This window comes from Alternaria ethzedia (genome assembly GCF_023757985.1).
Source record: "Alternaria ethzedia strain BMP 0044 chromosome Unknown scaffold_5, whole genome shotgun sequence".
Taxonomy (NCBI): domain Eukaryota; kingdom Fungi; phylum Ascomycota; class Dothideomycetes; order Pleosporales; family Pleosporaceae; genus Alternaria; species Alternaria ethzedia.
Window position 1 is genome coordinate 873,960 of NW_026056198.1, and position 12,348 is coordinate 886,307.

The following is a 12,348-nucleotide window of genomic DNA, read 5'->3' on the forward strand; positions in this document are numbered from 1 at the left end:
ACAGCGATCATTATGGTGGGTGCTATGATACCGGTGGTAGTAGTCGCAGACAGTATCTGTACGGATGCTCGTAACCGCAAATCCTTCAGTGGCTCGGTAACAGGGATTCATGACCCTCCTGCCTATCCAAGGAAGCCTGATTTCATGTAGCGCCATATTCTTGCAGTAAGCTGAGCTATTTGGAATCACTACACCGTCAAAGTAATCACAGTCCCTAGGTTCCACGTGATGCGGCTCCGCCCATCCAGTGAAGCTCGATTGCCAGGGGTCGGCGGCAGATGATGACGCCAGCGGGCCGCGGGAATCTATCCGTAAAAGCAAGACCCACGGAGGTGGGTTTGACTTCGTGTCAGCTTCACAGTAGCGCGTGTCTTGAGTTGCTCGATGTCAGAAGGTTGTGGAAGGACGCACGCATCGTGGTGTATGCCAAGGATGGAAACCCGACAGCATGGCAAGGTGCGCCATCTTGGGGATTTGGCTTAAAAGCCGCGTAAGATATTGGTGTGGATGACCCAAAAGTAGGAACTAGACGCTGGAAAAATGAGGCCAGTACAGGGAGCACACCGATCGTGTGGTGTAAGAAGGCAACCGAGTGATGGAAGACAAGGAAGAGTGCCGAAATAATGCAACACAAACATTTCGGCTGAATGCCCAGGTATGACGCTTGTCTGAATATCTCGTAATGCCGTCATGCCGTGAAGGCACATGAACCCGATTGTGATAGGCTCGCAAAACCCAAGGGGCGAGACAAGCGCATGGCGACTATGGTTACTCGTAAACGGTGGAGCTCTCCCACGAAGTGCGCCATGATGCAGGGCCCCCGAGATGCACCATGACGGAGATGTGATGGTGTCACCATGGCGTTGGGTTATGGCCTGATTCTTGCCGCTGCATCATGTGTCCTGCCGGGTGTGCTTAGAACAGCGGCCCCCACGAATACTGGGATTGGCCGGCAGATGAGTCCCGCATGGCGCGATTGCCGATATCTCGAGTTGCTGCCATATTCGTATACGAGCGTTGTACCAGATCTCCACAACTTACAACTCTGTGCTGCATCGATCCTGCGCTCGTTTGTCTGGCGTTTGACTTGCGACAAAAGCCCACCTGGCCGGCCTGCAAATATACTATAATGCGAAGCCGCCGGTTTCACATGTCGACCGTACAGTATATCTGGTCTCCACCAGTTTCGACACTGCATGGCGGCTTCTTATTGCGAAGCACTGTGCCTCCGTTCTTCCGCCTCTTCCCAGACGCATCTAGCGCACATACAATCTCCGCCAAGTGCTCCAGAAGCCCATTCCCGTCTATCCTTTACCGGCAGACGTACGTCGCAGTAGTGGCCAAACACCTCTTCATCTCTCTTGAGACCAGGCCCCTTGTTCGGGTCTCTACCCTTCCAATCAACCAACTCTTCGCGGGTCCAAAAGCGCATCGACCCACGCCATTCCCAGGCGACATTAGGATCACAGCTATGATTCGCGAGACACCACATAGGATGAACAGCGCTAATCTCAGGCCTTCCGTCGAGCCCCTGCTGCGCAGACGCTGTTCCGCGGAACTTCGCATACAGAGTGTTGAAGACCCAGGTATCATAGCGGTGACTTTGGGTGAAAATGTTGATGTCCATCTTTTCTAGAACATGCAACGGCATGAGTATGTTGCTCTTGAACGAGAAGGGAAGCGTTTGCGGTACGTGTGCAAAAGCATCGCTCAGGCGACCCGAAGCATCCGCTTGCCACACGGTCTCGAGATCTTTGCCATGATAGTCACCCCAAATGTATCGCACTTCCTTCAACTCCAAAGGATGGAGATCCAGGGTCTCCGCTAACGCTAGTGCGCGGACAAGGAGAAGGGTATAGAGATAGTCTGCCGCCTCACGTGCGGGTACCTTGCCCTGGTCGACGCTGACACCACATAGCGCTGGATGATACTGGTCTTGAGCTAGGTCGTGGCACTCTTCGCTGCAGAAGAATACTTCTTCACATTCTTCGCAGGATATCACTGTATCGTCTCCATTCGAAAGTGGTATAACGCAAGCATCGCAATACGACTCATGAAGCCTTGATATAGCGGTAAGTAAAGACTTTTCCTCCAAAATGGTCTCGCCAGGTGTTATTTCGTCTTTAGCAAATAAGCCCAGTTGCTTCGTATAGTTTGTTCCCGGGTTCGTTCCGTCAGTTGTCGAAGTAGTACTGAGAATAGGCAACTCAGAGACTCTGACCTCCAGTTTTGGTGCTATATCCGCAAGCTCCTCATTAAGGAAGTCGAGGCACTCTGCAGAGAAGCGGTCCGGCTCATGATGGTTCCAAGGATACTGTTCGCGGCGGACGAAGCCCTTGTCTGGATAGTCTTGTACATCGACGTTCTCAGCAGACTCCCCTTGATGCTCGAAGTAAGTCCGCAAATGGTTCCACAAAGACTTCTCGTAGTCCTTGAAGACCGGATCTTCCGGAAAGGCTTTTCTTGCGCGGGATATATAGTCAGATGCACTGCGTAGACAACCACAGTCCAATAAGCAGCTGATTAGTATATCATGACTGTGAAGATTAGCTTCCCACTCGAAAGTTCATCCAACATAGGACAATTTACGTACGCGCTCCTAGACCAGCGCGTTTGCGCCCATGTCAAAATGTCATCATCTACTAAAGACGAATTCTTCTCCTCATCCTTCATGTCCAATTCTGTCATACGTTCAGAGATAACGTCTGTTCGTGCTGCCTCCAAGGCTTCGTCGTGGTATTCGCCTTCATCGAGTACTTCATCCACTAGGATGAGGGCTTTGTATGCATCACCCGCAGCGAGATCTGGATAACCAAGTGCTTGGTACGCTTTTGAAAGCCGAAGACGGCTTGATATACTGTACGGCTCTTCGACTGTAGCCTGCTGAGCCGACACGACTTCCTTTGTTAGTCTCTCACGAAGGGTAGTATTTTTCTATGAAAGTCAGACTTGTCGTGGAATTTCGTTCATTAGCACTTGCCTCCATGTTTCTTGTCAAATCAATTAGTGCTTTCTTGATGTATGTATGATGCCCGTCGAGACTTCGGAAACCTCTGCACGATCGTGTGGGGGCGGAATTAGCGGCTGCGCTATCGATAAGGCTAGCTCGACCTTCATCAACACACAACCATACGCCACAATGTCTACGTGTGACATATCAGCTTCGCCATCAAGCGCGATCACTTGAAACGAGCCGTAGGTGAGCAAGAAATCTGACGATATGCTTCCGTCTGCAGCAGAACTTGTCGCGCGGTATCTGAGAGCGAATGGGTACACTCAGGTTACGTCATCACTACCCAGGTGATGTGAAGGTGCTAACACTGACCTAGACCTTGAACAGCTTCGTTCAGGAAGCCGACCTGCCTTCGGATACGGGCTCAGCTGCTGACAGCCCGATCACTATCGAGTCTATCTTGCAAGAGAAGAAGACATTCGACCTAAGCCTCAACTTTGAGAAGCTTGGGGTTGATGATGCAAAGCAAGCATGGACCGTTCAGGCGCCTGCTAAGCCGAAAGTTGTAGAGTCTTTACCGAGTCGATCCAACATACTTAGCATTTCCGTTCTCGACCTGTTACTACCATCAACGACAGCAACACAACAGTATATTGCCGTCACCACGGCTGATCGTCAATTACACCTGATGGATCCGAGCACATCGTCGCTTGACTGCATCCAGACGATTTCCAGCTTCCAGGGTTCTCCAACTCTAGACATTGTTCCGGTAGACTCCAGACGACTGCTGATAGCTTCGATGTCTGGCAAGCTGACGCTGTTCGATGCAGCCGCCAACGCCATACTGGAAGAACGTAAAGATCACTCCAAGTATGTTGTCAAAATTTCCACCTGGTCTTCCGAAGGCGGTTCCATGCTAGTTGCCAGCGCGGGATGGGATGCCAAAGTAGTCCTATACCAGCTTGATCCCAATGTCGACCAGCCGCGACTAGGAGACCCAATAGCAACCTTGTCGTTACCCAGCATTCCAGAGTCGACCTTATTCGTCACCTTACCTGGAGACGGAACACCAGTCCTGGTAGTTGCTCGAAGAGACTCGACCTTTCTGCATTTCTACGCTGTACCTAGCCCAGAGTCACCGACGTTCACCCTGATCGGCAAGCAGAATCTTGCTCCGCATTCCAATGCCTGGGTTGCATTCACGCCATCCGATATCCAGATCTGCCCTACAAATCCACATCTTGTGGCGATCGCGACATCCAGCACGCCGCATATGAAGCTATTGGTCGCGAAGCTTCTGCTTCCTCCTACTCGTTCTTCAGTGACGGATACAGGTACTAGTCTAGACTCGGATGGACCCGTCACACAAGCGTCGCAAGCCCGGGCTGAGCTGCTCGTTGCAGATAAAGAAGAAGCGGCTATATTAGTCAATGTCTCCACTCTTGCGCCACAAACCGCTTACTCCACGCCGCGTCTCGTCTGGCGACCTGATGGCTCTGGTGTGTACGTGAGCTCTGATGATGGTGTGGTTCGTGGCATTGAAACCAAGAGTGGAAAGTTGATCTCATCATTGGAGGCACACGAGCCTGGGTCAAAGCTACGATGTCTCTGGGCGGGCCAGATGGTAGGGCCTAGTTCCCCTGGTTCAGACGACAAAGGGAAGGCCGAGTTCTTGATAAGTGGGGGGTTCGATCAAAAGCTTATCGTCTGGAGTTCGTCTTGATCCTTCCATATGCAATGCCATCTCGATGGAGGCTATATAGCATACTCAGGGGCATGCATACGTACTTCATGGCTTTCTAGAGTAAGAATGGCAACGTGCAGCTCGTTCCTGGTGCTAACCCTTCGTTGGGAAGGATGTTGCTGACTCGACTAGATTTGACCCACAGTTGGCGCTTTATTGTCCCCAAACGATGTAACAGTTAGGCCTCAAAGGACGTTAATCCTAGTTGATATCACTTACCCGTTCCTTTACTATACTTCATCCAGCAACGGCTATCTAGCATGCAAGTAGCCATAGCTGCGGCAACGTCCGAGGCGTGCCGCAACGCCTCTATCACTAAATGCATGCAAAGACCGATCATAATCGACAGCAGCAGGACTGGCAGGATTACTGGGTCTTTAACATGTCTCATTTACTGAATGAAGTATGGTATTAATTCTTTTTGATCGGCAAAGGCAGTATGCGACACCCCACGTCGATCCGATCCCTCAGCAGCTGCCTCACGACCCTCGTAGCGACGCAACCAGGAAATGCAATAGGTACGGTTGCATGTTCCAAGATGAAGTTGATGACGCTATCAGCAAGCCAGTGGCGGCTTTTACGCGGCACCTAGCGCCGTTAACGGGATGGCGGTGCCATGCACCCTTGCACCTTAAGGACCGCGATCTCGCTAGCTTGAGATCTGGTGGAAACGAGACAAAACGCCGCATCAACGCCATGGCTTGAGCTTCAAGGATCAATCTCTTGCTCCAGATCTGACTGCAGACCGGGACGGGGAGGCTTCCTATAGGTAGTTCGCCGACTATCACAAGGATATCCGACCCCTACTCTTACGATGCCGGAACGGGAGATCATGGCTGATGGTAGTTTAAAAGCAGAAGAACGGATCTCGTCCTACGCGATCTAAATCTCAAGTTCCCCGATCGTTCTCATCCCAACTCCCATCTTCGATTTGCTATTGAATGAGCCCTGATCAATCATATTCTAGTTCAATTACATATTGACGTGTCCTTGGAGGTGGATATCTCCAGATACAGTCGCAACACCCACATTTCAACAATGTCCTACACAGATTCTCAGAAGTACGGAGATGAAGACTTTCTTCTTGTCGTCTCTGGGACAACACGTTATGCTCCCTATTTGACTGGCTGGCAAGAATTCAAGGACCACCTTCGCAAGGTGGTCAAAGAGCAGCCGGGATGGGCTGATGTATATTCCAGCCAAGGTCAACGACGAGGGGAGATGCAGGGGTGGTGTCGTCTCAAGGACAGGGAGGATGCCGATGCAGTATACAGTGCGTACCGAAGTCGCTAAACTTGGGTAACACGACGCTAACTCCATCCGCAGAAGTCTACTACCGTTCAAAGGGCATGCTGGTGCATGTGTGGGAAACGAGTCGCAAGGGTGACGGTTACCGATTAATGCGTTGCAACTGCTCCACATTGTTCCCTGAAGTACCCGAAGGAGGCCATTCCACTGGGCGTTGTGGCATCGACATCGGAAGAGTAAACCAACTTGGCGGCGCCCGCGCGAGCACGACAGCAGCATCTGGGCCATATATGACAACACAGGCCAGGTACCCGTACGCAATGTACCCGCAGATGCAAACATATTCCCCCCAGCAAGTCGCATATACCCATGCCCCAGTTTACCCAGCTTATGCGTTGCCGCAACCACCTGTATACTCGACTAGCACGAACGGAATGCCAGTCAATGTCCGGGGTGGAGCAGTCTTGACTGAAGCGCGCGGCATCTTCGTTCGTAACCTCAGCTACAAATGCACATCCGACGATCTCAATGCGCTGCTGTTGCAAACCGTCGGATACGCCATCGAAATCCAACTCATGAGAGATAGCCGCACCGGCGTGTTCAAAGGCGTGGCAACCGCCAAGTTTGCCTCGAAGGAGTTGGCGCAACACGCGGCAAACACGCTGAATGGGCGCGAGCACATGGGTATGGTGCTGCACGTGCGCATGGATACTGATACCACGGTGGTTGGACGAACTGAACCCATGGTTGTGAACGGGTCGTACAGAGTACGTTGATGAAGTCAATATGACGAATCAATTTCTAATATAGTGTAGCATTGATAGCTATGAAATGGAACATGACTTCAGTTTTGCGACACAAATAGTCTCTTAGGAGGTCATCCGCGCTTCTTCATGCCACGAGGAGCAGCCGTGTGGCGTAGTGATATGATGCTGTCACAACAGCTTTGCACGCGAGGGCGTTGTTGTGGAGTGTCCCACTGTTCGGTCTTGTTATAGGGAACGGGTCATCGAAGTGAGGATGACAGCGGAGCAATGTCCATTACCGGTTGTATCGCCTCAAGTACTGTGTACCAAGACAGCCTTGAGCCCCGCGGCGCAGGGTTACAGGGGCGCTAGATCTTTCGGTTTCAGATCCTAATGCCGTCGTACATATTCCCGCAAACGTAAACTGGACCAAGCTCGAGCGTTGGCTAGGGCTATACCAGCCGCAAATAAGCAACATGACGCCGTCCTACTCCAGACAAGTTTTATCGGCTCGTTGTCCATATGGATTGGTTGAATTCTAGAAGATCTGTGTAAGGGAAATCACATGTGAAGCCACTCTTCTTAGAGTGAACACCCGCAGTGATCTCGTGTATCGAAGGCTGACGTCCAAGTAATGTTGACCAGGTGTCCGGGTCTCCGGGTCGCCTAATCTTATCTGTCATAAAGCAGGCTGAACGTTAGATCGTCTTCGTTACGAGCCACGGCGGGGCGGACTTCCTCGGTGCCCAACGTGCGATATGGGGGTTCTGGAAGAATTAATGAAGATCTAGTAGGTATAGCACTGCCGCTTTTACCTTCGATTTTAACTTTCTCCTTGAGCATGGTCGATGCCGAGAAATCTCGGCGATGCGCCCTCAGCCTGGTAGCTGTGAGGTCAACGATATTGCCCAGAGAAATGTCGTATGATTATTGATGTATTACATGCATTCATGTAGGTCATGTTCGTGTGATACCCACGATGACGCGCTTGCTAGGGTCGTTGCACAGCTATAGAAGGGTAATGAGACGTCAACAACCCCACGCGATACAAGGATACTCGCTAGCTCATTTCAGCGGCTGGGATAGAGGAAGAAGAACCCAAGAGATCTCGAAACGAAGACTAACGCACGACGCGCCGCGGGGATCGTGGTCAGCGACCCGTTCCGCACCGACGCTATAGCGGTGTGATATCACGCTACATGGATAATGAGTAGTAGCGGTGCAGGAGTGATGCAGGATCTTGGGTTTCACGGCGTCGCGCCACCCACGCGTCTCGTGTACGGCAGAACACGAGCGTTAGGATGGCTAAGCGACATCATCTAGATCCGAAGCGATGATGAATGAGAACATCATGCTCTGCTACCGGCTGTCGTACCCCAAGAGGCTAAGATACAGGGGCTGTAAATGTGGAGCCGCGATCGAGGGGCTCTTGTGGCAGGAAGCAGGCCCCCAATGGGAGACGATCTAAACGCTTCACTTTCGCATATGCTTTTTGCTTTTAGTAAGCCCTACTGAGTGTGAGGACTTGTTAGAGATGCAAGCGCGATCGGGAGACATCAGCGTCCCACCTTCATGATAGTATCAGCAAACCATCACACAACGACATCGCTGACGTTCACTCCGTCGTTGATACGAGCCAGGATATAGGGCCGATTGCGGGCCGTCATCGGTATGGTACCTAGGTACCGAAACCAAAACCTGCCTGTGCAGCAGCTGGGAAGCAAGCCACCGGTTCCTTCCGTCACGGCTTGTCGAGCGAAGCAGCAAAACTAGCACACTCTACCGAATTTGAGGGTTCAAAGTCGAACTAGAGAGCTACGATATCAGCTTCCATCCCATTCACAATGATCGGAGATGGTGACCACCGAGCCGTATTGATGAAATGCTCATAGAGATGTCGAAAAAGTTTCTTCACATGGGTTCTTTGAGTTTCGAAAGACATCATAGGCTCATCCCCTCCATGTGCTAAACTCTCCAACCCTTCTTCTGCGACTTCACAGTAACAACCCAAAGCACCACCAACCAACCCGTCCCCACCATCAAACAAGCGCCACTCCAAACCTGCACCCCAATGAAATTGGTGCGCCCGTCCGTCTTCTTGAGTAGAGCCCCGGCAATCGGCGCACCGATAAGCGTAGCAATACTAGACACACTCCAACTCATGCCTAGCCTGGTCCCCAACCGCGAAAGATCGGGTGTGATGTTTGCAAAGGCCGCAGACGGTACGGTTACCAGAGCCGCCGAGAAGAAACCTAAGTTCATAGTCAGTCCAATGTGACACATGAGGTAATAGTAGCAACGTACCCCACAGTATGCTGAAAGCAATAAAGCTCTTCTCAGTCTCTATACTGATCCAAACCAGTGCCAACAACCCACTCGCAAACGCGCAAAGTCCCCATGTGACGATAGCCCCGACCCAATGCGCTGCGACGCCACTGACCAGTCTCCCGAAGAAACTGCCCGCTATAGCCAACACAAGCATATACAACGCCGTGCTCTCCGAGCTGCCAAGACGTTCGCGCGCATACGTCGGGATGTAGAAGTAAGGCACAATGTAGCCGAGGAAAGTGCTGAAAGAGCACGCAGTGAAGACGAGGAAGAGACGGTCATGGAGCGCTGACTTATCGAAGAGCGCACGACGCTTTCGCTTATGCTTCAACCACGCGGAGCCAGAGAGCAGAGCGGGAATGGAAAGGAGAGCAGCGGCTAAAGCGACGAAACCTATAGCGCGGATAGCCCAGGGGAAACCAGCGGTCTTGGTAAGGCGGTCGAACATGATTATGTAGATTACGCCTCCTGGGGTCGTGCTGTTAGTCGTGTTGCATTGCATTTGGAAAGAGATGATGCTGAGGAAGACATACCAACAGCAATCCCACTCATAACAATACCCATAGCCAACGCTCTCTTCTTGCTAAACCACACTCCCACCATGGCCAAACTAGGTATGTATAACAAGCCAGCTCCCATGCCCATACACACGCCCTGACTGAGAAACACCTGCCAGTACTGCGTACTCAGACTAAGCATCATGATGCCTAGCACGACTAGAAAATTGCCAACGAGCAGCATGCTGCGGAAATAACCGAGATCAAATAAGGGCCCGGATAGCGTGCCGATGACAATAAGCAGCCAGGCTTGTACGGTGCCAATCCAGGATATAGCGCTGGGGGTAGAGGAGGTGAGGAGCGTGGTGCGGTAGTAGGTTTGGAAGGCGCCGTAGGTTAGGGTGAAGCCCCTAGGTGAGTAGTAGTGTTAGCTCATCTCATCTGAGATGTAGAGATGATGCAAGCGTTAACGTACCAGATGTTGATGTATATCATAAATCCTCCAAACACCTTCAGCCAGGCATGGAGTCCGCCATCTGGAGGTGGAGGAATAGCGGATTCGGCAGTGAATGTCGATCTTGCGTCTATTTGCGCTTCTTTGTCTCCTGCTACCTCGTGGTTGCTTGCTGTTTCCTCTTGTTGATGGATGTCATTGTGGATCGAAGACGACGGGCGGCTCATGTCTTCTTGCGAGACTGCTTTGTCTCTAACGACATGTTTCTCTTCAACATCTGACTGCGACATTGAGTGAAGAGATGTGTCGTCAAGCCTCTTGATTCTCAACACTACGGGGCGACCCTTTATAAGCTCCGCTAGCTATGCCGATGCACAATATTTAGTCACCGATTTTCTTCCCATGGGTATATGCCGATCATACGATTGTTCCGACTCTTTGTCCGATTCCGGTCTCTGTGTTCCGAGTCATGCAGCACGTCCAAAGTTCCAGAACAAGTAGTCAGAGTAGGCTGCGGTCCGATTGTTGATTCTGATGTCAAGAGAACCAAGCAACACATCAACGAAAGTCGAGGAGGCGAAACAACAAATGCAGATCAGAAACGCGGAATTTACGCGCGGGGACCCCGACCGTCTAAATATCCCCACAAACACCCTTAGTGTCTGGGAGCCATTTAACGGTGACGCTTGCTAAGCGTTTCCTTCCCTCTTTGGCGGTGTTAGCTGGTGTGCGGGGATAAAAGTCCCATGCCGAGGTCGGGAATATGCAGCAGGTTTCGTGGCGTTGAGCGGCACTAGAATCACAAAGAGGACCACAATGTCGGTGTGTTCGTAACCGAAGCTTGTAGTAACGCTTGGTCGCTTGATAATTACTTGATCTATATATGCGGTTCTTCTGGGACGGCAATGTATGTTCACTGGACAAGTGAGTCTAGATGCCCTTGGACCGCAGATGCGTGGGTGGCTGTCAGCGAACGCGAAACGCGAGCGTTCAAGTGTTTGGCGTGCTGCGAACACAAATTTGCGATCAGGTGTGTGGGCGAAGCTGTCCCAAACACCCGTCATATGTGGTAACCAATTCTCGGCTTCCGTGCGACATCGACCACTGAGCCAGCTGTGCTATCGGGAAGGCAGGAGCTGTGCCATGTAGACAAGGTTTGCGGCCGACTTCATGATTCTGGCAGCAGACAGATGTGCTAAAGACTCGCCATGTAAGTCCAAGGAGCTGTATATGCAAAGAGTGGATCGCGAAGACGGTGAGGCGGCGGTGAAGATTAATGAGCTTTGAATTGATGTATCCATGATGTGTCTGAAAAAGCGACAATCGCAGATGGTCCGGCAAATTGGTAGAATGTAGCCCGCAAAATATGTTATACAAGGAGTGCGCCGGTGCTGTCCAAGCTCTTCCACCGAGTCCGAGTCTAGGCGCCGTATCGAAGGTTCGTCTTCGAGGTCGCTCGTCGGCCGCTCGGAAGTTAAATCCAGAAAACAATCGATGTCATGTCTCCAAGCTCAAGCCGTTGGCTTTGCGAACTTGGCTTTCCTGGCCTCGGCAGCGGCCCTATCCTTCTCGCTCATCCAGCTTCCGCCAGGACCGCCGCCAGTCCTGTTCTCGCGTGTGTTCTCGCGTGGACGGTTGTCCCTGCTACGAGGGCGGTTGTCTCTCCGTCCTCCACGAGCTCCAGTACGACCTCCGTCTCGTCCGCCATCGCGGCGCCCCTCACGGCGCTTGTTGCTACCAGCTTCGTCACCACCTGCCTCTCGTTGGCGCTTCTCGCGGCGCTCTGGGAGAGCCTCATCGAGACCCTTGGGAGGACCGACCTCTCCGAACTTCTTAGCGCGCTCCAGCTTCTTGAGACCCTCATCGTCCTCGAACTTGGTGCCAAACTTCAACGCGCGCTTCTTGCGCTTCTCAATCTCTTCGTCGAGGTTGGTGGCAGCAAGACCCCGTGTGTAATCAGGAGTGGGCTCCTTCTTCTCTTCTGGCTTGGGCTCTGTGCTGGCTTCAGTGGCACCTTCCGCGGGCGGATCGATGGTCAGGTCGTCGGTTTGCGCAGGGTCGATGTCGGCGACTTGGTTAGGTACGGCTTGCGGGTTCGGTGGCTGGCCTTCGCCTCCAGCGTTTGCGACAATCTCTGCGTTAGGAATGACGGTCTCTTCTGTCGCTGTGGTAGCAGCTGGTGCAGCAACGGCATCATCAGCTTCGTCGTCCCAGTCAATCTCATCTTCAGCGCCAGCGGCAGGCTTGTCGCCAGACTTCTCGTCGTCTTTTTGCAGGCGCTCGACCATCTCTGCCTTCTTGCCGGTGTGAGGTAGCTTGCGCTCCTTGAGCAGCGCCGACAGCTCGTCGTTCTTCATCTTAGAGTAGTCCGACATGGC

The 12,348-nt window shown here is 52.1% G+C and overlaps 5 protein-coding genes across 5 annotated transcripts; 2 read left to right on the forward strand and 3 right to left on the reverse strand.

The window, feature by feature from the left end:
- Positions 1-1,207: 1,207 nt before the first annotated feature.
- On the reverse strand, positions 1,208-2,673 carry J4E87_003012 (uncharacterized protein; the record flags this gene model as incomplete). The annotated part of the gene is made up of 2 exons (XM_049374645.1): positions 1,208-2,537; positions 2,594-2,673. The coding sequence occupies 2 exons, from the start codon at positions 2,671-2,673 to the stop codon at positions 1,208-1,210; spliced, it is 1,410 nt and encodes a 469-aa protein (XP_049235636.1).
- A 466-nt stretch (positions 2,674-3,139) lies between these two features.
- J4E87_003013 (uncharacterized protein) lies at positions 3,140-4,676 on the forward strand (the record flags this gene model as incomplete). The annotated part of the gene is made up of 2 exons (XM_049374646.1): positions 3,140-3,147; positions 3,341-4,676. The coding sequence occupies 2 exons, from the start codon at positions 3,140-3,142 to the stop codon at positions 4,674-4,676; spliced, it is 1,344 nt and encodes a 447-aa protein (XP_049235637.1).
- Positions 4,677-5,735: 1,059 nt separating this feature from the next.
- J4E87_003014 (uncharacterized protein) lies at positions 5,736-6,766 on the forward strand (the record flags this gene model as incomplete). The annotated part of the gene is made up of 3 exons (XM_049374647.1): positions 5,736-5,970; positions 6,024-6,712; positions 6,761-6,766. The coding sequence occupies 3 exons, from the start codon at positions 5,736-5,738 to the stop codon at positions 6,764-6,766; spliced, it is 930 nt and encodes a 309-aa protein (XP_049235638.1).
- A 1,890-nt stretch (positions 6,767-8,656) lies between these two features.
- On the reverse strand, positions 8,657-10,260 carry J4E87_003015 (uncharacterized protein; the record flags this gene model as incomplete). Its single annotated transcript, XM_049374648.1, has 4 exons — positions 8,657-8,943; positions 8,996-9,487; positions 9,553-9,926; positions 9,992-10,260. 4 exons carry the CDS (start codon positions 10,258-10,260, stop codon positions 8,657-8,659), a joined length of 1,422 nt encoding a protein of 473 aa, XP_049235639.1.
- Positions 10,261-11,481: 1,221 nt separating this feature from the next.
- J4E87_003016 (uncharacterized protein) lies at positions 11,482-12,345 on the reverse strand (the record flags this gene model as incomplete). The annotated part of the gene is made up of 1 exon (XM_049374649.1): positions 11,482-12,345. One exon carries the CDS (start codon positions 12,343-12,345, stop codon positions 11,482-11,484), a length of 864 nt encoding a protein of 287 aa, XP_049235640.1.
- Positions 12,346-12,348: the final 3 nt, after the last annotated feature.